At 48.5% G+C, this 24755-nt stretch overlaps 8 protein-coding genes across 8 annotated transcripts; 3 read left to right on the top strand and 5 right to left on the bottom strand.

The window, feature by feature from the left end:
* Window positions 1-162: 162 nt before the first annotated feature.
* F9C07_5504 (uncharacterized protein) lies at window positions 163-1835 on the bottom strand. The gene is made up of 3 exons (XM_041295137.2): window positions 1331-1835; window positions 670-1272; window positions 163-601 (listed from the first exon to the last, which is right to left on the bottom strand). Exons 1-3 carry the CDS (start codon window positions 1428-1430, stop codon window positions 465-467), a joined length of 840 nt encoding a protein of 279 aa, XP_041150093.1. The 5' UTR covers window positions 1431-1835; the 3' UTR covers window positions 163-464.
* Window positions 1836-2575: 740 nt separating this feature from the next.
* Window positions 2576-3226, bottom strand: F9C07_5503 (uncharacterized protein; the record flags this gene model as incomplete). Its single annotated transcript, XM_041295136.1, has 3 exons — window positions 2576-2688; window positions 2758-2862; window positions 2932-3226. 3 exons carry the CDS (start codon window positions 3224-3226, stop codon window positions 2576-2578), a joined length of 513 nt encoding a protein of 170 aa, XP_041150092.1.
* Window positions 3227-3421: 195 nt separating this feature from the next.
* Window positions 3422-9738, bottom strand: F9C07_2144507 (transcription-coupled repair protein CSB/RAD26). Its single transcript, XM_041295135.2, has 3 exons — window positions 8507-9738; window positions 8385-8458; window positions 3422-8332 (listed from the first exon to the last, which is right to left on the bottom strand). The coding sequence occupies exons 1-3, from the start codon at window positions 8717-8719 to the stop codon at window positions 5029-5031; spliced, it is 3591 nt and encodes a 1196-aa protein (XP_041150091.1). The 5' UTR covers window positions 8720-9738; the 3' UTR covers window positions 3422-5028.
* On the top strand, window positions 9739-14861 carry F9C07_2280701 (protein kinase Yak1). The gene is made up of 8 exons (XM_041295146.2): window positions 9739-11322; window positions 11384-11655; window positions 11705-11904; window positions 11959-12118; window positions 12170-12429; window positions 12485-12604; window positions 12668-13026; window positions 13080-14861. The coding sequence occupies exons 1-8, from the start codon at window positions 10770-10772 to the stop codon at window positions 13847-13849; spliced, it is 2694 nt and encodes an 897-aa protein (XP_041150090.1). The 5' UTR covers window positions 9739-10769; the 3' UTR covers window positions 13850-14861.
* Window positions 14862-19375, top strand: F9C07_2280700 (eukaryotic translation initiation factor 3 subunit 8 N-terminus-domain-containing protein). Its single transcript, XM_041295144.2, has 3 exons — window positions 14862-15344; window positions 15419-18660; window positions 18721-19375. The coding sequence occupies exons 1-2, from the start codon at window positions 15014-15016 to the stop codon at window positions 17671-17673; spliced, it is 2586 nt and encodes an 861-aa protein (XP_041150089.1). The 5' UTR covers window positions 14862-15013; the 3' UTR covers window positions 17674-18660; window positions 18721-19375.
* Window positions 18348-19196, bottom strand: F9C07_5499 (RNA polymerase II transcription factor complex subunit; the record flags this gene model as incomplete). The annotated part of the gene is made up of 2 exons (XM_041295160.1): window positions 18348-18660; window positions 18721-19196. The coding sequence occupies 2 exons, from the start codon at window positions 19194-19196 to the stop codon at window positions 18348-18350; spliced, it is 789 nt and encodes a 262-aa protein (XP_041150088.1).
* On the top strand, window positions 19376-21307 carry F9C07_2280698 (60S ribosomal protein uL30). The gene is made up of 4 exons (XM_041295143.2): window positions 19376-19524; window positions 20133-20244; window positions 20437-20603; window positions 20661-21307. The coding sequence occupies exons 1-4, from the start codon at window positions 19508-19510 to the stop codon at window positions 21118-21120; spliced, it is 756 nt and encodes a 251-aa protein (XP_041150087.1). The 5' UTR covers window positions 19376-19507; the 3' UTR covers window positions 21121-21307.
* F9C07_2280697 (ferric reductase) lies at window positions 21308-24458 on the bottom strand. Its single transcript, XM_071510453.1, has 8 exons — window positions 24081-24458; window positions 23770-24020; window positions 23591-23717; window positions 23481-23544; window positions 23247-23434; window positions 23102-23200; window positions 22080-23054; window positions 21308-22027 (listed from the first exon to the last, which is right to left on the bottom strand). The coding sequence occupies exons 1-8, from the start codon at window positions 24215-24217 to the stop codon at window positions 22021-22023; spliced, it is 1848 nt and encodes a 615-aa protein (XP_071366926.1). The 5' UTR covers window positions 24218-24458; the 3' UTR covers window positions 21308-22020.
* Between the last annotated feature and the right edge of the window lie 297 nt (window positions 24459-24755).

Here is a 24755-nt window from a genome sequence, read left to right as displayed (position 1 = left end):
TTTGTATGGTTCTTTCTTTTCTTCTTTCTTTTTGTGGAGTCGGGTAAATGTACTACAGTACTAGTAACTAGCATATAAAATGCATAGATGTGGTTGGTGTAGATTAGTATACTGTTTGTTGCTGTCTGGGCAACGTGATTGTTTTGATGTCTTTGCTTGCTCCGAATTCTTCACGATATTTAGACTTCATATACATCAGTCACTATTAGCTATTTATCTATCGACAATATCATATAAGAAAAATGACTAACATCATATAGAATAATTATAACAATCCCGCTGTTGCTCTAATCGACAAGGAGGGGAAGAAAAAAAAAGATCCAAAATCACAAATCCCAAACAATTACACAATTTAATCACATAAACGCCAGTCCAGCCTGCTAATGATCGCTATGAGAGATCGCTCAGCTAATGCAACGCAGTAACGGTAACGTATAACTTCATCAAGGGTCGGTTTTGAAGAATTACGTAGAGAAGGCACCGGTGCCGCTTGCGAACCAGGTGAAGGATGCGACGGTGATAGCGGCCATGCCGACGGCGAACTTGATCGCATTGCGTTCGGTGCTGGTGAGGGCACTGTTACAAGTAGCACAGATGTAATCTAGGGGGCATTGGTGTTAGCTTATTTTGAAACGAAACTTGATATCGACGGGAGAAGGGAGAACCTACGGTCAAGAGGGGTGTAAGACTGAGGAGTGTACATTCCGAAGTTGTAGCCGATTTGCGAGCCCAAGTGTCCAGCAGAAGCAGTGTCTCCAAGCGTAGAGTTCACATCATAGACATACAAGGTGTACGTCGCCGTCAACAGCGGAACCGTCGCATTAGATTGGTATTTCTTGGTATCCCAGACAACCTTCCCAGTTTCCGAGACGCTCATGTTGCTGGCGATGGTATACGTTTCACTGTTCTTGCTGCAGGATGCGACAACGTTGACGGCCGACGGTGTCACTTGAAGCGAGGTGTATTTCCATTGGAAGGTCACATATTCGCCGATCTTGTAGTAGGTGGTGGCTCCGGCGGACGTCAGCATCGAAATACCACCCACGGGGTCCCGAGGATCGATCGAGGTAGAGGAGGCATCGGTGCCCGTCTTCGTCGACTTGCCCGTCGCTGTTCCAGTCTTTGTGCCAGTCGCTGTCCCTGTCTCTTTGCCTGTCTTTTTCCCGGTTTCTGTGGCATCACTCTGGGATTCGGTCTTCGTGGCGCTCTGCTCAGTGGTAGCAGCGGCACCTGTTGTTGCTTTATCGGCAGCAGTCTCTGCAGATGTTGTTTCTATAGAGGTGAGTTGGTTGTCGATCAAAGGATGATAGTAGTCTCGGATGATACTCACCCGCTCTAGCCACGACTTCACCATGCGGGTGTGGCCAAGCCGAGACCAGGCCCAGCAAGACCAGGAGACATAATACAGGAAGAAGAGCGAAGGACCGCATATTGAGTTAACCCGAAAGATTCACTGCCTGGCTTGGACCAGAATATGGGGGGTCGATGAACCCCTTAAGATCTCAAATTCAAGTCAACGGTCGGATCTGTGGCCTCCCTAGTTCCGAGCGATTGTGTCCAAGTAACGAACGCTGACTGATGGTGGATGGATGAACCTAGCGAGGTGTATCGTGTTCAATGCAATGCTGACGAATGGTTCTGCGCGGAAAGAAATGGCAACGGGGGGTTGTAAAAGTCCTATTCAAGACTGGTGGGCCGGTGAAACATGCAGATCGGCTGATATGATATGAGCGGACCCTTGACCAAGTAAACAAAGCGAGTGACTGAGATCGCAACAACCCAACGTGTTGAAAAACGAGGGAAATGAAAACGAAAGAATAAACAGCAATCACAAGTGACTCTAGACAAGAATATTTGAAGGTCTGATGAAAAGGACGAGGAGAAAAGAACAGCGGGAACGAAGAAACAACTGGATTGATTGGTGCTGTTCTAACCCTTTTGGGTGCATGTGAGACATTCTGGGCTATTTTTGGGCCGGTGGCCGGCCTGAGGCACTCGCGCGACCGTGTGATTTCTTCACTCATTTAATAGTTCAAACTATCGGAGTAAAGTCATTCTTGTTGCCGATAAACTTATCATGGCATTTCTTTGACGTACTGGAATTATCGTCACATTAACCCCCATGCTTTTTTATCAACGAAGTATATCTCTAGAAAAACGCTACCATCTAAATGTTTTCTCTTCCATCAAGGGTTTCCCCGGTCGCTTAACCAGCCACTAGATCACTATTGACCACTATTGGACGTGCCACATGTTTATTGAATTTTCTTCTTTTTCTCTGGCTATTGCTATTTATCTGTAACATCAGGGTCATTAAGTACTGAAGATCGTCAACCACGGTGTAATAATATACACTCAAAATCCAGATCCCATCCCAACCGACTCATTATAATTATTAGCATTAAATCAGCATATACATGTATCTAGGTATTGATACAATCATCTCAGGTACCGGGACGTCTTTCCCGGATCCCCTATGAAATCACGACTCACGAAGCCTCGGTGACTCCGAGACCCAAGGCAGGGCAGTTTACCATGGAAGGCCAGTGGCAAAACCTTGTGCAGGTTCTCCGCTTTAGGAAACTGGCTCGACGGCGAGTTGAACCTTGCTGCAGGAGGAGGGAATGGTAGGCTCGCGGTACTTGTACAGATAGAAGAGCTGGGGCGCATTGTGGTACCAGTCGCAGACTATTGCGGGGATGTTAGTGGCGAGTTCCTGACATCGGATTGAGGGCTCCACTAAAGATGAAAACTTACCCAACCAGCCACCGAATCCCTGCTGTTCCGACCACTCCAGGCTGTCATCGTTGATGGAGAAACTACCGCTACCATACCCAGTGTTGATCTCGACCGGCTCCCACGCTGTGGATATGTTAATCCTATGTTCCTTTGTCCCGAGGTCAGGGCAAGAGGAGGGGGGGGGAAGCTTACCACCGTAGTTGTTCTGTGGTCGCATTACCAATCCCCAAGGGAAAGGTGTGTCGAGACTGAACTGGACATTCGTGCCGTTCAGGAAGGCCGGGCTCGCGGTGCCAACGTCCGAAGTGAGAACAGCATCGTTGAATCCAGCACCGGTGTGGTAGCCGTAGACGTAGAGGTCGTTGTGTGCTGAGTTGTCAGCGCCAGTGGTCTTGAGATGGAAGTTCTTAGGTGTGTCGCGGGTACGGAGAATGGGGTTGGCCGCAACGGCGGAGACCAGCAGAGCGAGCGAAGAGAAGAACTTCATTGTGGAAAGAAGACGTTCCGTTCGAATCAATTAGGCACGATAGTAATAAGTCTTCTTGACAGATAATCTAACAGACAAGAAAGAGAAGAAAAGACAGGTGAGGATTGAAGATTGATGAAGAATGTGGAATGTACGATCGCGGGGTGGCAAAGGGAGGCGGATTGAAGTCCTATTTATGTCCGAATTGAATAGCCACCACACTTTCTCCCTTGACTGTGGAGAGAGTATCGGTTCCGGTTCCCCGAGTAGTGGAATGATCAGTTACTGGTTTGTTATCGTTCACGGAAACAGAAAAAATAGAAAGAGAAAAAATGTGTAGTGCTACAGTTGGGGCGACTCACTGACTTGGCAGGAGAGGGACAGCTCCACTGAACGCGGTTGTATCCTTTCCACTTGGCCTGCGTAAGAAATCATGGAATTGGGTCTTTGCAGCGGAGATCCTTAGCCCAGTGGACCAGTGATGTTGAACGATCGTCGGTTGCTGGGGGATAAAGACGCGGAGAATCGCTAAGATTCTGAGACATACGCCAGCACAGTGCACACACAGTCTACTATGTGTGATCGGTTTATTTCCGTGAAATTATTTCCCTCAAAGTGCACATGTACACAGTATGTACAGTACATACAGTACATCATGTATGGTTCCCTATTCTCCGTGCGGCAATGCATTGTGTAGTCGATGTGGATAAATTCTGATACAGACTTGCTCCATAACGTACATCATGTTTCTTTTCTTAGGTGGTCTTGAAAATTCTTCTGAGGCTCCTGATTGAATAGATCTCAAACGTCTTAAATTAAATCGAACTGATCTTCGCTTCTATTTTTGTTAATCCCTCCACGATATTGATTGACTGCAGTGACACACCTGAGATCGACATTAAAGGATCACTGCATGAGTTCTTTTCTCACGCACCTCGGTGTTTCGGACATTTTCTTTGGCAGATAAGGATAATCATATCAATTCCGTGGGTTCAACCTCCCCCAATACTGTCATACCCCGCGATCAATTACGTCGATAATTGTCCTTTCGGCTCTTTTCTCCACACTCTGGATCCTTGGATGAGCCACCATTGACCATACAGGGCCGATTCTGCAAGGATTGAACAAGACCATCCTGACTATTGCGATTCCATATCCGCTAATATGCAAGGCTCAACCGTGCTAAGCAATTAACTCACTGCCAATCAATGTTAGAAATATGGGAATTGGGAAGGGGAAAAAAGAAAAAAGAAAGGAAAAAAAGGGGGGGAAGATGGGGCGATGGTTTCGAAGAAGAGCATCCTTCATTTTTCTGTATAAATGCGTCCGATTGAGTATTTACATCATGATCATCAGGTTCCACTAAGTAAGCTTGGGATAAAATCCCGGCTTGCATCACTGGTAGTCATAGTTGTTTTTTTACTTGTACACTGGGTATATGCTGATATTCCACTAGCTCATATGGAGAGGGAGGGGGCCATATCCATTTGGAGGCTTATTTGTCTTTCTATTAAGTATTTATATATATCATATACAATAGGCAAAGAATGGGGATGGGCCATGCCCATTCAAGTAGTATATAAGTCTAAATTCCTTCCCTTCTAAAGCCACGGTACTCCATATCCCAAGCCCAAGCCAGTGTGAAAATCACCATGCATGGTAGCATGCCAATCGGTTTTAAACAGTACCCACTGCGCCAATGTTTAATATCACCACCGAGGTAAAGAAATGAAGTTTTTGTCCCATCTCATCAAGTAACCCACAAAGCTAGAAGGAAGAGAAACGTCAGGTGCAAGGGAACGAAAAAAGCAGACAATGACCCATTATCTCTTCTTAGCGTACTCAGCCTTCAAAGACCATTTACCTCGACCGTTCCGTCCACCCTTCTCCAGCACAGCAATGGTTTTAAGGATTTCCTTAAACTCAGCTGATCGTTGCGGAGTAGTGCAGAAACGGTTGAAATGGTCAATCAGCATCTGTGTATGAACGGACCCGCCGTGGGATACTATAAAGTCTCGAATCATCGTAATGAACTCCGTTCCACTAGGTGCCTTGCCTGGCGCGGGACTGTTACTGCCGCTTCGGGAAGGAGTGCGTGCAGAAAGATTGGCCAGGATGCTTGCTGATGACGGACCGGCTGCGGCTCGTCTCGCAGAACTACTACCTCCACCGAAGGCCGGGCGCGCTGCGGGCTCCTCCGGCCTCCCGGCAAGTCCGAACTGACCTGTCCATGTTGGCGTTCCAATGGGCACAGACCGTGCTGCCTCTCCCGCTCGGCGCAGCTCCTCGGCGGCTTCGGCGGCGACCTTCTTCGCTTCCGCTTCGATAATCTTGGGATCCGCCCGCACAACACGCTTGCCATTCACGATCTGATCATGTTCCACAGCGGAATGAACGCCAGAGCGGGCAAAAATGCCCTCCATGATACGCGACTCCTTATTAGCACCGGGAGGTCCCTGGTCTCTGTCGCTCGGCGGCTCCGAGTCGCCCTGGAAGTTCTCAATTGATGCTATACCTTCAACACGGCTAACATCTTTCTTCTCATCCTGTTGGTTCCGCGGGTGACTCTGTACGCGGGTACCCGTGCATGTCTGCTGAGTGGTCGTGCTACCTCCCTCTTTGTAGGTGATATCGGCTTCTTTGAAAATCTTGCTTGTTTCCGTTGGACCTTGACCATCTTCTCCAAGAGAAAATAAGTCGTGCAGATCGCTTAGTTGAAAAGTCTGGCGCTGTTTAGGATCCTTCAATATCTTGTTGGTGAGGAATTGCTTGAAAATTTGTCGATGATAAATCTTTTCCTCGATTGTCCCGGCGGTCATTAATCTATACACTGTAACGTCCCGCTTTTGTCCAAGCCGCCATGCTCGCTCACGGGCTTGCACATCGGTTGACGGATTCCAGTCGGGATCATAAATGATCACCCGATCAGCCCCTGTTAGATTTACTCCCAGTCCACCTACCTTGGTGGTAAGGAGAAACACGTGAAGGTCCGGATTATTGTTAAACTCGTCAACCATCGATTGCCGATGGGCAATAGGTGTGGTGCCATCCATCCGCCGGTAATTGAACCCCGATAGAGATTCTACAAATTTTTGAAGGATGTCCAACATGATACGATGTTGTGCAAATAGAAGGGTCTTATGGCCCGTATCCTTCCACAGCTCGAGGAGTGACTTGACGACTTGCATTTTGCCCGATTTATCAGGGTTACCATAACCTGCTTTGTGCGACGTAAGCTTGTGGCTCTGTAAGTCTGGGTGATTGCAAATTTTCCGCAAAATATCCACTCCATATAACACTTGCCTACGGCCTCTGAGAATAGACTGCATCTCTTCAGAGCCAAGGAATGACTTATACGCTTGTCTCTGCAACTTTGTGAGCTTACAGAACAACACTTGCTCGCTCTTCTTAGGAAGGTCCGCGGCAACATCGACCTTGAATCGCTGCAGGAGATACGGGCTAATGGCATCTTTTAAAGTCTCTGCACATTTCGCTGCTGTTTGCACTTGCAAGTTCGAAGCATTAGCATATCCGCCTTGACGGATGGGGAACTCGAACTGATTTCGAAAGTTCACTAAGGTCCCCAGACGCATTGGGAAAACAAAGTCGAACAATGACCAAAGCTCTGTCAGGTTATTCTGCATCGGTGTGCCTGATAGAATGATCCGATGTGGTGTCCGGAGTTCCTTGCAATGGATAGTGATCGAAGTGTTGGGATTACGGATCTTATGGCCCTCGTCAAGCACAGCACACCCCCATTCCACTGGAATTAGAAGAGGGGTGTAGGTCTGCAGGCCGGAGTACGTGGTCACTAGCACATGACCCTCCTCTACCACACGTTTGACGACTTTTCTCCCGGCTTTCAGCCCACCCAGACTGCGGCGACTATCCCACGTCTGAGACAAAAGCGCATCTTCCCTACTACTCTCATTTCGAATATTTACCATCCCACTGCCGGAGGTATGCAAAATTGAGACACGAAAAGGCGGCCACCAGCGGTGGAATTCATTAACCCACTGCTTCATGACAGTTGCGGGGCACACAATAATGACCGGCTTTGTTAGCTTTTTGCTGTAGTGAAGCCCAGCCAGGAAAGAAATGACTTGAATTGTTTTTCCAAGTCCCATTTCATCTCCAATAATTCCTCCTACTTGCTGCTGCTGCAATTCCCATAGCCATTGCACCCCTGTCTTCTGATAGTCAAACAAAAGGGGATAAATGTCACCAGGAATACGATATCCGTTGTCATAGTCCACGTCGGGTACAGTGGGATGAGGCATGAACCACTCCTCCTGTTCTTCATGTTCATGAGCGTCTGTACTACCCTGCAGAGCACGCTTCCGCGCAGCACTCCTTCGTGTGACCCAGCTTTGAAGCCTGGATTGATAGACCTTCTCGTTTCCATCGTCCAGCCCGCTGAAATCCTCTACATCGTCCGGGGTCTTCTTAGCCTTGCTTCGGCTTGCGGATCGTGGCGGCGTTCCCTCGGGTACAAAGTCCTCCTCGTCTTCTGATGGCGACTTTTCCTCTTCCGACGCTACATAACTTGCTGAGCCATCGTCCGAAGCTACATCTTCCACGGGCGTTACTGTCTCATCCATTTCTTCGGAATCCATGGTTGTCTCTCTGTCCTTGGGCCTTTGGGTCAATTTTCTCCGCTTTTTTGGATGGCCATCCCCTTCCATAGACGCTTCGCTCGCTTCATCAAAGCCAAAGCTAGGGCGCACAAGGTTTCGGTGAGATACCGCAGATCGGTTTCGGACTTGTTCCAATGCTTCTCTTTCATCACGCTCGTCCTCGGCGTCGATGAGAGCGTCATGCAGACTAGCAAGGGGTCCCTCATTCGGGCCGGTACTCATTTTAGAGAATGGTGTGATCTTCCCTGTGCGGATGAGATAATCTCTGCGAGATTCATTAGGCATTCGACCTGTCCCCATAGCCGGTCCACCAGACTCCTGTCCTTCATGTCTTTCATTAATGCGTTGCTGTATCTCTTTAAGGTCATTCGCCAACGCGGCATTACGGGTTTCTAATTTTTGAATCTCATTATGTAGGCGGACCCGAGCAGATGTACCGATGGGCTGAGACATTCGCTGGTGTGCTTTTAGGATCTGCGCTTCAAGCTTTCTATAAGAATGTTAGAATATGTTAAAAAGACCATTACCGCCGATGTTTATACTCTTTTTCAAGTGTTGTACGTTCTAATCTTCTATTGTCACGTTCGTCTGCTTGCTCCATGAGCAACCTGTCGGCCTGTATACATTAGCAAACAAGACCTCAAAGTCACACGGTGATAGATACCTGACGAGATATATCTCTCTCGAGGTCATCCTGGTCGCGAACGTCGGCTTGAAGCTCCCGTAGACGGCTCGTTTCATCTGTGCCCGTTGCAGGAACTTGATCTGAGTGAACTGGAATCGCTGACGAGACTGCCCCCAAGAGCATCGCTCGTTCGTCCTTGGGGTGCTCGTTCTGAGATAAGGAGTCCGGCTCGGCCTCCATGTTGTTGTCCATACTCGGTAAAGACAAGGAAAAAGAAAAAGAACGGAATGTGAAGTTGCCGTTATACCAAGTTTCTCAGATTACCAAATGAGGAGAGACCATGTACGAAGTAAAGTCTCGCTAGAGGGGTATATCTTAAGAGTAAGGAATTATCCACCATAACTGTCCCAAGAACTGGTGGCGCAGTACATGATTCGATGGGCAGTTTTAGCGATACTGCTCGGAGACCTCGGGAAAGAGGAACCTTTCTTAAGACTGAGATTAGGTTGTGTTATACAGTTCCCTACGCATCAGCCATATGCGTCAGTGGGATTGGGATTAGTATAAGTATAAAGTGAGTGAACCAGCAAGGTCTTCACAAGTATTATCCATGTCTTGATAATCATAATTACGGCAGAATGGTTTCACCGATTGTGAGTCACTGACCGCCTTCGGGGCTGGACTGTCCCAAACTGACTAACCAGACGTTCGTCATGCTCTTAGCCTCCCACGTCACTAGTGGCATCAGCGTTGGGGCCACTGGGGCCGCCAGATAGTCTGGATTGGGTATTAATCTACTTTTTGTTGACTGATTGATGCCTATCAATTGTGATTTTAGGGCTCATCTCTGTTGGATGTCAAGCGTGCCACTAATTATCGGAGCATTCCTTCTTTGGCCTAATTTAGTTCCGCCTAAGTTGCATGCCACGGGGCATACCTATTATTTAACTTACGAAACTGTCTTTTTCATGCTGCAAACGGCAACTGACTTTGTGTATAGTACGTACGAGCTGGACGGGTAAATCAGGTTCTCTATGTATCACATCGAGACCTGGTAATCATGGGTACACAGTACGATGTAATCATTATGAACCCTGCCCTGCCATAGTTCCTGGGACTTGAGTACTTATGGGGATATTGTGTGCTCTTTCAACGCTAAGAAGCTGGTTGGGCGAGGTAGAGTAAATAAATATTGCGGATACTTGGTAATAGGTAATATTAAGGACTATTGGAATGCAGTAAATCATAATGACAGCCACTAGTAACCCTATAGGAAGAAGTTTAAACTAAATTCCATACAAATAAAAAGGCCTTGAATTCAAACGGAATAAATACAAAAGATAGAAAAAAGACAAGTAATTTCCTTTCCTTTTAGAAAGATTGTGAAATCCGAAGACCATTCCAAAAGAGCAAATCTAGGTATTCAAAGTACTCCGTACGAGTCGTGAGATCAGCAGCCCGTTCATACGCCCTGGTCAACCCAATACGAATGTCGAGGAAGTTAAAGGAAGCAAGCCCCCCTTACACTACCAGAACTAACTAGCAGTAGTCTAGCTTTGTTATTAACGAGAGAGATAAACTATCATCCAAAATACGCATGTAGTTTATGGGCTGCTGCCCTTTGCCCTTGCCCCGAATGCCATGTTAAGCCCAACGGCAGCCTGAGGCCTTCAAACGCAACACTCCCCTCGAATCTCAGGCATCTCCACCACCTCCACCAACCTCACCCCCTTCCCTCTCTTCTTCTCCCCCCCTCCGCAATTAGTCGTTGTCAGCTCTTTCGGCTGGAAGTTGCTTCCACCACTTTTCCACACAGTCTTCTTTTTCGGCTGTGTGCTTCTGCTTGGATTCCCCTTTACCCCCGGGGCTTCCAGCAGTCGGTACTCCCTTCGTTTCCCCAGCCCCTTAGCGTGTCAGCCAGCCCCATCGGCTTCGGTTTGTTGCGCACGTCGTCACTGTGAATTGCCCACACCTCATCCGTCGTCTACTGGCCGCCTCGCCCTTGGAACTCCAAACCCTCCTCCCCATAGCGACAAGTCGCCTGGATGATGAAGTGCCACACAAATCGCACCTAGCTTCAATTCCTTTTTCTTTCCTTATATTATCTTTGAATTGCTATAGGGCTCGATCGTGCTCCGCTTCGTCTCCGCCTGATCGCGATACGTGCGTTTGCCATCCCCGCTACCGTATATCACCCGGTCGCGGTGCATGTGCGCTTTCCACGACGAAAAGGCCATCGTCCAATTTCCTGACCTAGGAAGTCTCCGATTTATGAGAGACATTGTGTTAAGAGGACGGACAGATGGATTCGCAGTGGCAGCCATACCAGGATCCCTTAATGGGTCGTCCTGCGCAGTTGAATAATGGGTTGACGTCTAATCCACCGCAGCTCGGTCCCAAATACGGCGGTCAACCACAGCAGTCCCAACCGCCTGTGGGATACACCTACGAAGCCTTTCAAACCCCCGGCATCGCAGCAAAACCCGCGTCGACCGGTATGAACTCAAAATCCGTATCGATGGCGTCGTCTCCAGCTGCGACGCCACGTAGCCGCGATTATGTCACCGATGCAGACACGACAATGGAAGATGCGGATCCGTATAACCGGGCAAAATATTCAGCGAGGCCATCCCACCATAGCCGGCCTTCCTCCCAGTACTTTCCCACTGAGGAATCATCGGCCGCCCGTAGGTATTCTCCGATGAACGTGCTGTCACCATCGATGCCCTACAATACGAGTCCCGGAAAGCCTCACAACGCGTATGCCTTTCCTCCTGGGCCAAATCAAACTCGCCGTTCACCAACAAGGGTGCCGAATTACTCCTCGCCGCCTCAGCCGTTTCAGTCGCCTCCATGTAAGCTCACGTCTTCTTACGGACTTATGAAGTTAGGTGACTGACGTAATCCTTGGAACAGCTGGTTCACGCGCCCCGCGGCTTCCCCCTTTGCAGCCCACAGACATGAGCCCAGAGCAATTCTACCCCCCGTCGGCAGGATCTCAACTCAGTGCACCTTTTGGGCAAGATGGAAGATCTCCTCGCTCTGCGTCGATATCCGGCGGCAGCCAACAACCAGGTCGAGGCCCAGTACCAAAGTTCCAGAAGATCAAATCGGTTCAGGAGCTGAAGCCGCGCGTTAATGCGCAACCCCCATTTAGACGTGCTAACCCTGAGGGTGGCTTCATTAGTGTATGTACCAAGGGCTGGTCAAATGGTTGTATCTCTAACATCTTTATAGCCGCTCCAAGCCCTGACCACGCACCTCCCTGCTACATATCGGATATGCAACCCTGGCTTTAACTACGAATCCTCGAGAAACCCAAGGCGAGTTTTGACGAAGCCGAGCAAGGGAGTCAAGAATGATGGTTACGACAATGAGGACAGTGACTATATTCTGTACGTCAACGACATTTTGGGGAGCGAGGAAGCAGGCCACAAGTGAGTTTAAACATTCATCCGCTCGCCCTATACCGTCTGTATTGACAACCCAAGGAATCGCTACCTCATCCTCGATGTACTAGGACAGGGAACTTTTGGCCAAGTTGTGAAGTGCCAGAATCTAAAAACACAGGAAGTCGTGGCTGTCAAAGTAATCAAGAACAAGACCGCATACTTTAACCAAAGCATGATGGAGGTGTCTGTCTTGGATCTGGTAAGCTGCCCGTTACTCAGCACACGAGTCACATGCTTAATTCTATCGCAGCTCAACAGCAGATATGATAAGAATGATGACCACCATCTATTACGACTTAAGGACACGTTCATTCACCGACAGCATCTCTGTTTGGTATTTGAGATACTAAGTGTTAATCTTTACGAGTTAATCAAACAGAACCAATTCCGAGGGTTGAGTACGACACTAGTGCGTGTATTTGCTCAACAGCTCTTGAACGCGTTGAGCCTGTTGAACAAGGCGCACTTGATTCACTGCGACTTGAAGCCAGAGAATATATTATTAAAAAAGTTCGTCCTTGCTTCGCTGATGAACAGAACTTGGCAGCTAACTTGAGCTTCTCAGTCTTGAGAGTCCCATAATTAAGGTCATCGATTTTGGGTCTGCTTGTGATGAACGACAGACAGTGTACACATATATACAGTCAAGGTTTTACCGCTCTCCGGAGGTTCTCCTTGGATTACCGTACGTCGATATACAATGTTCTCTCCCACCCCATGATGTTCACCTGAGACTGACGTGAGTTAGTTATTCGTCGGCGATCGACATGTGGTCACTAGGATGTATCGTCGTTGAACTCTTCCTTGGTTTGCCTCTCTTTCCAGGATCTTCAGAATACAATCAGGTTTGCCGGATTGTGGAAATGCTAGGTCTGCCGCCAACGTGGATGTTAGAGATGGGGAAGCAGTCTGGTGAATTCTTCGAAAAGACCCAGGATGAGTTTGGAAGAAAGACATATCGCCTGAAAGGCCTGGAGCAATATTCGCGGGAGCATGGCACGAAGGAGCAGCCGAGCAAAAAATACTTTCAGGCGTCGACATTAGAAGAAATTATTCGAAGCTACCCGATGCCGAGAAAAAACATGAAACAAGCAGAAATTGAGCGAGGTTTGTCTCCAACAAAGACAATACACTATCTCTTTGCTAACACATTGCACCAGAGCTAAACAACCGAGTGGCTTTTATTGATTTTGTTCGTGGCTTGTTATCAATCAATCCGCTGGAGCGCTGGTCTCCACAACAAGCCAAGCTGCATCCTTTCATTACGCAGCAGAAGTTTACAGGGCCTTTTGTACCTCCCATGAACCTAAAATACTCTTCTCTTAATAAGACTGTTGCTCCTGGTATTCAGCAGCAGCAGCAGGCCGAGGCCGCAAGCAAACAAAGAGCGGCGCAAGCAGCACATGCTCAGTCAGCTGCACAGACTGCCTACTCGATGCAACTGAACCAGTTCCACACACCCACCCATGCCCAGCCCCCACCTCCCATGTACAACGGGGTGTTCACTGGCCACCAACAAGGCGCCCCTCCGCCGTACCCTACCCAGCAGCCACCTGGCTACGGTCATCAAATGAATCTAATACCAGGTCAGATGCCTCAATCACAGTATGCACCGTCCCAGAGTCTCTATGCCCAGGCAACTACAAGAGCGGGTCGGCAACGTGCCTCCACGATGGACCCTCAGGGTGGCGGGATCCCACCAACTATTCAGCGAGTTGCTAGTCATCTCGACCCGAACGCACCCATTCGATTACAACCCAGCCCGGCATATTACCCTCCCCCTCCTGACGGATACGTTGACGCCGGTGCTGCGAATCAAAGACGACGAGGGAGTCGCGCAGGTGGCACACGTAACCGGGACTTCATTAGGACACTTGAAGACGGCGTATTAGGGGGAGATGGTTTCATGGGCCAGAACCAGTGGCACTAAACACAAATGTGCTGAAACCAGCTTGAGTGGCACCCGTGGGTGCATTAACATCTTGTATTAGCGAGTGCACTTTTGACCGGGCAAGCATAAGCTCTAGATGCGTGTGCTCTCAAGGCATGACCGCAGAGCTGCTCCAAATTCTCGTTCTGCTTTGCTTGACATTTGGACCTTTGCCCGCTTCCCTTTCAGCCCCTCTGCTACTAGCCCTTGCCATCCAACATGCCCCGACCATGAATAAAAAGTCTTCCAATGCGCACCCTGTTCCATCAAGTTGTGCACTTGGTCTGGCATGGTCTGCGGACCTACACACGGCATAGCTTCGAGCTTTGGCTAGGAGGGGATATAATGTAAAATCAGTCCCCCGCTATGGTGCCGAATGCGCAACATTTCACGGGCGCTATCCACCGACGACACCTCCGACGCTGCAGGGGGGTTCTTATTCACAATCGCCTTTCTAGTGCTCGGGTGCTCGCCGTCGGTTTGCTGTCTTCCCAATCGAGTTCTTCCAGATTAGTGTATGTGGCTGTTGTCGGCATGGCCAGGAGTACTTGGAAAGACCGAGATTTATGCTCTTTGTTACCGCATTATCATGTTAAACGTTACATTTTGTTTTTCTTCTTTTTCTGTCCGGAAATGATAAACCATTTCCCATTATAAATCTGTTCCCTTTTTTTTTACCTTTTATTCGAACACGTTTAAGAGAAGCATCATTAAGCTTGGATATTTGGATTTCATCAATATCGAACCACCGTCGGCTTTTACGCAAAAGAAAGTCTCCGCTCCTCTCTCCTAGTCACTTAACGGGATGCAGGTTGAGGGAGAGGGCATCTGATTATGTAGATCTATTAACTAAGCCCATTTATTTGATATGAACAATCCTCTCCGCATTGTCAAGACGTTTAGTAGCGGAGGCGCGATCCGTAGTACGATGGATGATTACCCGATACGGTTAGGCGCCACCTCGCTTAATTTTCGTTGTGGCTCGCGCGGTCTGACTCTGCGGCTCCAACCCTCACAACTTGATTTTCTGAGAGCGAACCGACGGGCTTTAAGGGAATCGTCCTTCGAATTATTCCACGACCGTGCGTCTCACCACTAAAGGAGACGGCCATTTTTTGAACCCCGCGACGCTTTCCGGTCCGAATTACCTGAAAATCCGCCAATATGTCGCGTTTCTTCTACGGTAGCGGTAGCGACAGCGATTCCAGCTCGGATGAGGAAGAGCTTCTCACCGATCGCGAGGAGGAGGAGAAGTCCGAGGAGGAATCCAGCGAAGAGGAGGAGGAGACTTCGGAGGAGGAATCCTCCGATGACGAGGGTGAAACCGGTGCCAATCGTTTCTTGAGGGATGCATCGGAGAGCGAGGAGAGCGAGGATGAGGAGAAAGTAACGGTTGTGAAGAGTGCCAAGGATAAGAGGCTGGAGGAACTTGAGGGCATCATCAAGTTGATTGAAAATGCCGAGAAGATTAACGACTGGGCTGTTATCTCGTCAGGTGCGTTGGATATAGGCCGAAGAACATGGCCGTGTGATACCCTTGGTACATGCATACTGACTCAAAGGATCCAGAGTTCGATAAGCTTAACCGCCAGGTCGTGAAGGTTACGCAATCGGGCCCAGTTCCCAGGATTTATGTCAAAGCCGTTGCCGATCTCGAGGATTTCGTGAACGAGACTATTACGAAGCAGAAGTCAGCGAAGAAGATGAACGCAAGCAACTCCAGGGGTTTCAATGCGGTCAAGCAACGTATTAAGAAGAACAACAAGGAGTACGCCACTCATATCGAGAAGTATCGCAGTGATAAGGATGGCTACATGGAGGGCAAGGAAGAGGAGGCTAAGCCCGCCATCGTTGCCCCGCGCCTGACCAAGGTTGAGCGTGTAGTTGAAGCACCTGCAGCAGCAACCTCTACTGATGATGGTTTCGCTACTGTTGGCCGTGGTGGCAAGACCCTGCAGTACACCCCAGAGAGCATTCTTAAGCACCTCCGCGTCATTGTCGAATCCAGAGGAAAGAAAAATACAGACCGCCTCGAGCAGATCAAAACCATGGAGAAGCTCCTGGAGGTTGCTCAGACTCCTTACCAGCGCATTCGTGTCTACCTCACTCTTCTCTCTACCCGTTTCGACATCAGCTCTACGTCTTCCGCCAACTACATGAGTGTCGACCAATGGAAGCTTGCTGAGAAGGAGCTTGCCGCTCTACTGTCTGTCCTCGAGACCAACCGCGACCATGTTGTCACTGAGGGAGCTGAAGAGTGGGAAGATGATGAGAAGCAACCCCAGGTCAAGCCAGGCGAGACCTTGCACATCCCAGGCAGCATCGTGTCTCATGTTGAGAGGCTCGACGACGAGCTGACTCGGTCCTTGCAACACATCGATCCCCACACTGCTGAATACATCGATCGTCTGAGCGATGAGAAGCAGCTGTATACCAACCTTGTTCGCGTTCAAGCTTACATTGAAGGCCTTGTCGAAGCTGAGAAGAGTGATATGCGCCAGGACAGCCTCAACCGGGTTGTCATGCGCAGGCTGGAGCACATTTACTTCAAGCCTTCTCAGGTTGTGACAATCCTGGAAGAGGGTACTTGGAAGGCACTTCCCTCCGAGTTGGACTCCAAGGTTACGCCTCGTGGAAATGCTGGTGACGTGACAGGACTGGTCCAGACCCTGTGCAACTATCTCTTCACTTACAGTGACGGTATCATCAGGGCCCGTGCCATGCTGTGCCAGATCTATTTCCTTGCCTTGCACGACCAGTATTACCGTTCTCGTGACTTGATGCTCATGTCTCATCTTACTGAGAATATCTCCAACTTCGACGTCAACACCCAGATTCTCTTCAACCGGACCCTGGTTCAAATCGGTCTGTGCGCATTCCGTGCCGGACTTATCTACGAAGCTCAAAATACGCTGTCCGAAGTTTGTGGCAGTGGCCGTCAGAAGGAACTTCTCGCTCAAGGTATCATCCTCCAGCGTTACTCTACTGTTTCTCCTGAGCAGGAGCGTCTTGAGCGTCAGCGTCAGCTGCCCTTCCACATGCACATCAACCTTGAACTTCTTGAGTGCATTTACCTTACCTCAAGCATGTTCTTGGAAGTCCCTCTCATGGCTCAAACCTCTTCTTCACCCGAGCTGAAGCGCCGTATCATCTCAAAGACCTTCCGTCGTATGTTGGATTACAATGAGCGTCAGGTATTCACTGGCCCTGCAGAGAACACTCGTGATGGTGTCATCATGAGCGCTAAGTTCCTTGCTGCGGGTGACTGGAAGAAGGCTGCAGAGATGCTTAACTCCATCAAGATCTGGGATCTGATGCCCCAGCCCGACAAGATCAAGGAGATGCTGTCTCAGCAGATCCAAGAAGAGGGCCTGAGAACTTACCTTTTCACATATGCTCCCTTCTACGACAGTCTCTCTATTTCCACCTTGTCAAACATGTTCGAGCTGTCCGAGAAGAAGATTGCCGCCATCATCAGCCGTATGATCTCTCATGAGGAGCTCGCCGCTGCTCTTGACCAGGTCAACGATGCCATTGTTTTCCGCAAGGGTGTCGAGCTGTCGCGTCTCCAGTCCCAGGTTGTTACTCTCGCCGACAAGTCGATGAACCTTCTGGAGGCCAACGAGAAGACTCTCGAGCAGCGCACTCAAGGCATGGCCAACGCTTTCCAGCGCGATCAGGGCGCCGGCGCCCGTGGAGGCCGTGGCCCTGGACGTGGAGGCCAAGCCCGTGGTGGACCCAGACTGCCTGGCGGCCAACAAGGTCGTCGGCCCGGTGGACAGCAATTCAGCGGTGGTGCATTGGGCGGAGCGATCAAGGCATAAAATTGTTTGTAATGGCATCCCTTTGTTTTTCATGGTTCTAATGCTCCTGGAATTTAACTACGTATGATCCCGTGTGCTCTTATTATTGACGAACACTTTGTCAATTTCCGATTCTCCCTTTCTTGATACATATGGCATTTCCTCTTTACAAATAAACCCTTTTTTTGGAATCGGACGAGCGAAGTCGAGAGATAGGTGCTCCCAGCAATGCAAAAGCAAGGAAACGGACGTAAACATAGGCATATTCGGACCAAGAAACTTATTCTAGGTATGCTTTATGTAGCAGTACGAATGTGATGATCATATATTTCTAGTTTTTCGTTTGTATTTTTAGGCGTTAGCAGCCCCTTGTAGTACGAGCCATTGGGTTCTGTAGGGGTTTACTCGCAGCCCCCAAATATATATATTATCCAGGGCGTCTAGAACGGGGTGGCGCCAATACCCAATACCTCGCCAAACCACCAGGCAATTCGACTGTTCCTTAGTATTTATGCTTCTGCAGTCTCTGACACGCCACTACGTAGCTGTATATACTTTAACGTCTATACAAGTAAGGGTTCGAATTGATCGAGCGAAACTATGGTTGTCATCCACTCGATCGACATAAACCCCACGAAATAGCTCTTGCTAACATCTTTACTGACTGAGAAAGTAGCTTTTCAGTAGAAATAGCCTCATCCACTATCGTCGAGTAGATTCTGTGGTGACCAATACTCATTCTCTTCACCTTGGGCATCAAGCCACACTAGACCGTCCGCCAGAAGGTCATCAATAACAGTCTGCGCCCGAGCCTTTTCCCAATTTAAGTTTACTCGCAACATGGATATACTCACGTAGCCAAGGACCTGAATAACCTCGAGCACGGTCGCCTGGTCTGTATTAAGCTCTTTAGGGACCGATCGGATGTATTGTTTGCTACCAACGCGGACAATCGAAAAGCCCGAGCCCAAGGGTTCCAAAGCCTTGACGGCACGTAGAACATCGTCACTAATTCGCAAACATAGCAATTAGTATACCTTCTGTACTGCATGGTTCGAGGCTCCATACTCAGTTACTTCCAACCCGCTCCCTATAGCCTTGCCTTTACCTACTCGCTTACGGCACTCCTCGACGCCTATCAAGCCTCCATTCTCACTTCTCGTGTCTCGGCAAAGCTCTACTATACGGACGGCAAGTTCGAAGTAAAAGTCGTTCATATCCCCGCCCATAATCTGCGTCCAAAAACTTGCCCCTTCACCCATTCCCTTCCGACCATTCTTGCCTCTGACATTACTCGCTGCAAGTGGGTCAACACCGATTGCATTGCACATGCGAGCAAACTCTGCACGAAACGTTGGATTTGACTTTATCGTCGAGCTATGCTCTAATGCGAATGTGTGCAGTAATGACTGGAACACGGATAATTGTGCTTGCAGGGAGGAGAGATGCGTGGAACGTAGATTAGCGCCATGGTTGGCGTACGATTGGCTAGCCTGGGAGCGGTTTGCGAAAGCACCTAGTCCTACACCTCGACGCGACGCCATGGCAACGTATTGTCTAGGATAGGCAGAGAGAAGGGACGTGGGGTAGGTATGGAGAACATCAAGATGGGCGTCTTGTAATCGGTTATCGCAGCGCCTTATCGGAGACTGTCAGCTGACATGTATGTGCCCTAAGCAGATCACCCAGAACGGAAAGGTCGTCGTGCTAACAGAGGCTAGCCGCATGTGGGCTAGTTCCGAGACCCACCCACAAACTCGTTTTTCTTCAACTCGAAGCAATTTTCTTTTTGAACTTCTTCCAGTACGACAGCATTCGCCAACCGCCCAACTCGCGAACTCAACGGACCGTCGCAATGGCCTCTACTGCTACGTATGATACCCTTTAGCGGATACCCTTTCGGCTGCTTCGTTTTATGAGCTTGTAAGGGTTGAAGTTATAGTCGTCCTTCTCGCTGGAGATGCTGCGATCAGAAACGGTCGCTGGGCACCAGCTCGATTTTTCCCGTGATCTCTGTCGTCCCCCATGAACTTGCGCCTCAGTGATATGAGCACGAGATGATGGATGGATCGCACAATGGTCTGGGGTATTGAGGTTGAAGGTCATAGTTACTTTCTCCTTGAAAGAAATTGTTGCGAGCTGCGTTCCCATACTCTGACTAGACCTGGAATGGCTTAACAGAGATGGGACGAACGGCGTCAACACTATCTTCCTGAGCGTAATGCTTGGGGCTTTGTCGGATGAGAATTAAACGATTGTGGCTGCCATCGCGGAGTTGCGAACTCGTGCTGAAAATGCATCGCTAGTAGCAACGTCCCATTACCGATTGGCAAGCCCTTCATGTCTCACTGATTAAATACATGTCGTCGAGTGCTTCTTTATTTCTTGCCTTCAGTTGAGAATGCCGCTATAGCTGCAGTTCTTACACTCGGCGAATATATGCATATTTTTGCATGGACAGACTAAACTGACCTTAACAGCACCGTCCCCACTCAGGACCATGTCCTCGTCCCCGAGACTCTCCTGAAGAAGCGCAAGAGCCAGGAGCAGGCTCGCGCTGTCGCCCGTGAGGAGGCTGAGAAGAAGAAGGCCGTGAGTATTTATTTATTTATTTTTTCTTTCCTTTTTTTCCACATATACGGGTGATGATAGCAACCACTACGCGACTAGACCATCGGTCGATGCTGTCGCTTCTGTTAACCATCTTTCGGGGCTGACGTTAACACTACCACTGTTTTTGTCATGAATGACTGGGTAGAATTCTCGCTAATAGAGATTGTACAGGCCAGCAAGGAGAAGCGTGCCGCCATCTTCAAGCGCGCCGAGTCCTACGTCAAGGAGTACCGCGATGCTGAGCGTGAGAAGATCCGCCTTGCCCGCGTTGCTCGCAAGGAGGGTAACTTCTACGTTCCTGAGGAGCCCAAGCTTGTCTTCGTTATCCGTATCAAGGGGTGAGTTCTTGTGGCATATCCATTGTTAAAGTTTCAAGCGTCTAACTATACCAACAGTATCAACAAGATCTCTCCCCAGCCCCGCAAGATCCTGCAGCTCCTCCGTCTGCTCCAGATCAACAACGGCACCTTCGTTCGCCTTACCAAGGCTACCCAGGAGATGCTGACCATCATCAACCCCTACATCGCCTACGGTTACCCCAACCTCAAGAGCATCCGTGAGCTCATCTACAAGCGCGGTTACGGAAAGGTCAACAAGCAGCGCGTTGCCATCTCCGACAACCAGATCATCGAGGAGAACCTCGGCAAGTACGGCATCGTCTGTGTTGAGGATCTGATCCACGAGATCTACACCGTTGGCCCCAACTTCAAGCAGGCCAACAACTTCCTCTGGCCCTTCAAGCTCTCCAACCCCACTGGTGGCTTCCACAAGCGCAAGTTCAAGCACTTCATTGAGGGTGGTGACTATGGTAACCGTGAGGAGAACATCAACGCCCTCATCCGCCAGATGAACTAGATTGCCTACTCTGAGCGATTGGTGTTCGTACTGGGACGTGGACTGACGGTTTGATGGTCTGAATTTAGCACAAAAATGAAAAGCTTGATGCACTCTATAGCTTGATACCCTAAACGTTTTGATTTCTTTGGTAATCTTCCTGTCCAGTAAACCTCGTACATTCCTTCCACCCTCTCTCACATCCATTGTAGAAATTTACTATATCCTACCAACCATAGCAACCTAATACAGCAATGATGTTTCCCAATAGTTTCTTAACCTCATGAAAAGAAGTGCAGACTTCCACAATCTAACTCATGATTATCAGGATTCAAAGTTGGATCCTTAATGGAACCAACACGAAACAATACATTGGATTGTACTGAATTCACTCTGTATACCCTCTTATCTTTCCAAATCGAATGTTGCACGACTTTTTGCTCTCTATGCATTTTATATAAGTCCTAAAGTAAGACCAATTGCAATATCAATCACCTGGAGTCCTTCAACTATGTTCAACACACGATAAACTCTTTGTGAACTATAATCGGGACTGCACCTACGGTTTGTACGTGATACTATATATTTTCCGGATGTGTTTAACTGTTGTTGCATCTCGGTAGTTAGTATATATATTGTAAATAAAGCTTATTCTTGCTGGACACATGTCTATAAAATGAGTACTACGAGGAGAAACTTAATGATTTCTCAAGTGATTTTGTACACCGTGAAACTTCACAGAATCTCGGCTATTCATCTATGTTGCTTATAAAGAGCATTAAGAGCTATTAGCCATCGAAGCTGGTGACCCTTAATATTCCACACCAACAAATCCAATCAAAGTACACAGATTGATCAACAATCAGAAAGTAAACAATGTGAAATTTTATAGACGTATTATTCTGATAATTTTGTCGAGCATCACCACCTAGACATTAATTAGCAAAAAATGGTCCGAGACATAGAAAATGAACACTCACGAAAATGATTCTGTATGTAAATAGACCTCAGCGCCTCCTCTCAGCGCCCGCTTTTGCGCCTCAGCAGCCGCATTCCGAACGTCATGTAACATGGACGCAGGACCGCACGCAAAGATAGCCATTCTGTGGCTACCAGTTGACGTAGCTGTATTGATAAGACAAGGAAGATCAGGTCGAGGACCATGTACAACTGTGCTCATGTGCTTGTTTGTTGCTGCAACATCATGCCCTTTCTCCGATAAGGCAGGCTCAATCTCATCGGTGATCTCGTTAGATGGTTCTTTGTCTCCAGGTGCAGACACTGGCTTTTCAGCCTGCTCTAACGAGGTATCATGAATGGAAACGGATATTCTTTTGTCTGGTACGTCGTACATGGAGACCCTATCTCCAATTTCCTCCCTGTACCACTCGGCTACTTTGCTATTCCGTGTGGCGAAAACGACTTGGATATTGCGTTGTTGGAGGTCTGGCATATTACCATATACTCTTAGAGCTTCTTCGACGATAGCGAGAGAAAACCCACCGCCGGAACCACCAGCGATGACAAGAACAGTATCAAATTCAGCGGGAGAAGCAGTATCGGATATCCCACCATAAGGACCTTCTAAAAGCACGGTCTGGGAGAATACGGGGCTCTTAGCGGCTATCTTTGCCAGACGTGCCGTGATGCCGTGGCGGGGCTTGACATAGAAGACAATCTCAGATGCTTTGCCGACCTTGTCTGGGTCATGCGATAAGGAGCAGATGGTAAACGGGTGCGCTGTTAGGCAGTGCAAGCCTAGCTGCGGGCTGAAGAATCGAATGAAGACGTGCTGACCTGGTCGCCAGGACATGATTGTCGGGATTCTGATTCGTACAAACCCGCAAGGGAGGAGGTCGATTGTTGCTGAGTGACGGCCATTGATGAGATGGGTGCGGGTCCATGCCGCAAATAGACTGAAAAGATATATTGCGCCTCCGGCAACGAAATAGTCCCTGTTGTCGTTAGTATACTGTATGTCTCGATGAATAGAAGGACATACCAGGAAGTAAGGCGGAAGTCACAGTGAAAGAAGAAAAAGAGAAGGAAGAGTAGTGCAACTAGGAAGTGGGTTGCCTTGAAAAATTCATAATATCGATTTCTATACCTAGTTAGCAGTGATTTGGGCTTGATATGAGTGATCGTACCGAATAGATGGCAAGGACATAAATGTGAGATAAGCCTGCGTAATCAAGGCCGCAACTCCTGTCCAGTAGACTACGCTGGTGTTCCATTTCTCGACCATCTGACCTTTCCAGATATTGAAGACTATGAATGGGAAGGTATGTATCAAAGCCAGGACAAACATGGCATAGCTGGTCCAATGATGATAGACCTATCCAGTTAGTCATATTATAAAGCTCTAGTCGTTGTCAACATACCTGAAGCTTTTCATGAGGCACTCCAGTCAATGCTGATATAAGGTTGGCTTTGGTGCCCAGAGCCCTGCACTGGTTAGCATCGGATATTGAACATGGGCTAAGGTACCCACAGAACAAAAGGCAGTAATGCCAATGCCATCCACCCAGTTCGAGTTGCGATAGGCGGACTATTTCCATAAGAGACTGTCCCATCTTTCGTGTTAGGCCAGTAGTAAGGTTTAGGACCGAGCGTCATGGCTGTTTGTACATCAGCAATTTGGAAAACATGCAGCGAACTGGATGTACTAACCAAAGAAGAAGATTGTGCCTATGATACCCAGGAGCATAACGCCCAACGAAGGAGAACAGTACCGAATTGCAGGTAGTTGGTAACCTTTGTATGCGAGGTATCGCCCAACGGCCGTCGTCTTTCGCCATATGCCGCTTCGTCTTGCTTGTACTGGTGCATACTTCGAGAGAAAATGGACTATTGTAAAGAATCCGATGGTCGCACAAAGGAAATATACTGTATTTAACGAATAAACGTGGTCTGCTTCGTACCTGCGTTGAGCTCAGTCATTAACAGGGCATTCATAATGTTAGCATAGAAAGGGAAAGTACCAATATCTCCAGTGTCCTGACCGATAGGCACATTGTTCCGGTGTCATCTTGCATGTATCGGCCCTAGATGAGTGAAACATGACCGGCATGTCCAGCCATGGCAGACCGCCGCTGGACTCTTCATCCATGGACATCATCGTGAATGTTGCACGTCACAAAGCTCATAACAGAGACGAGATTTGTATAGATGATTATATGCAGATGCCTGTACCACCAGGAGAGGAAATTCTCAACAGGGTCTCTCGTATTTCGAAAACGTTCCAAGCAAGGAAAAGATGGGCAGCAAAGTAAAGAGAAAGGTTCGGATAAGAATCTTCAAGGTGCGCTGTATCGGATATGTGTCAGGTAGTAAACTCACTTTAGCACCAGCATGATTGCACCATCAACCCTAGACTGAGATTGTGTCACTGATGCATGCATTGATCAGACACGAGGCCTCGATTACAATACTCATCGCAGGTGCCGCAGCCGTGTTAGGGTTGCAACATTCCCTAGCTGCTGATTGGACGGAAGAGGCTGGGTATGCTCGCAATTGAGCAGATTTCTGGATTTAGCGTCGCCGTGCGCGTATGTAGTGTGTCCCTGCAAATATTCAAATGTCGATCATGTCAATTAAATCTCATGCACAGATAGGCGTTCAATACTACGGGTGAGCACATTTGCGTTGGATTCAAT

This window comes from Aspergillus flavus, chromosome 7 (assembly GCF_009017415.1).
Source record: "Aspergillus flavus chromosome 7, complete sequence".
NCBI lineage: Eukaryota > Fungi > Ascomycota > Eurotiomycetes > Eurotiales > Aspergillaceae > Aspergillus > Aspergillus flavus.
The sequence above is the reverse complement of the archived record's forward strand: the minus strand, read 5'-3'. Positions and strand labels throughout refer to the sequence as shown.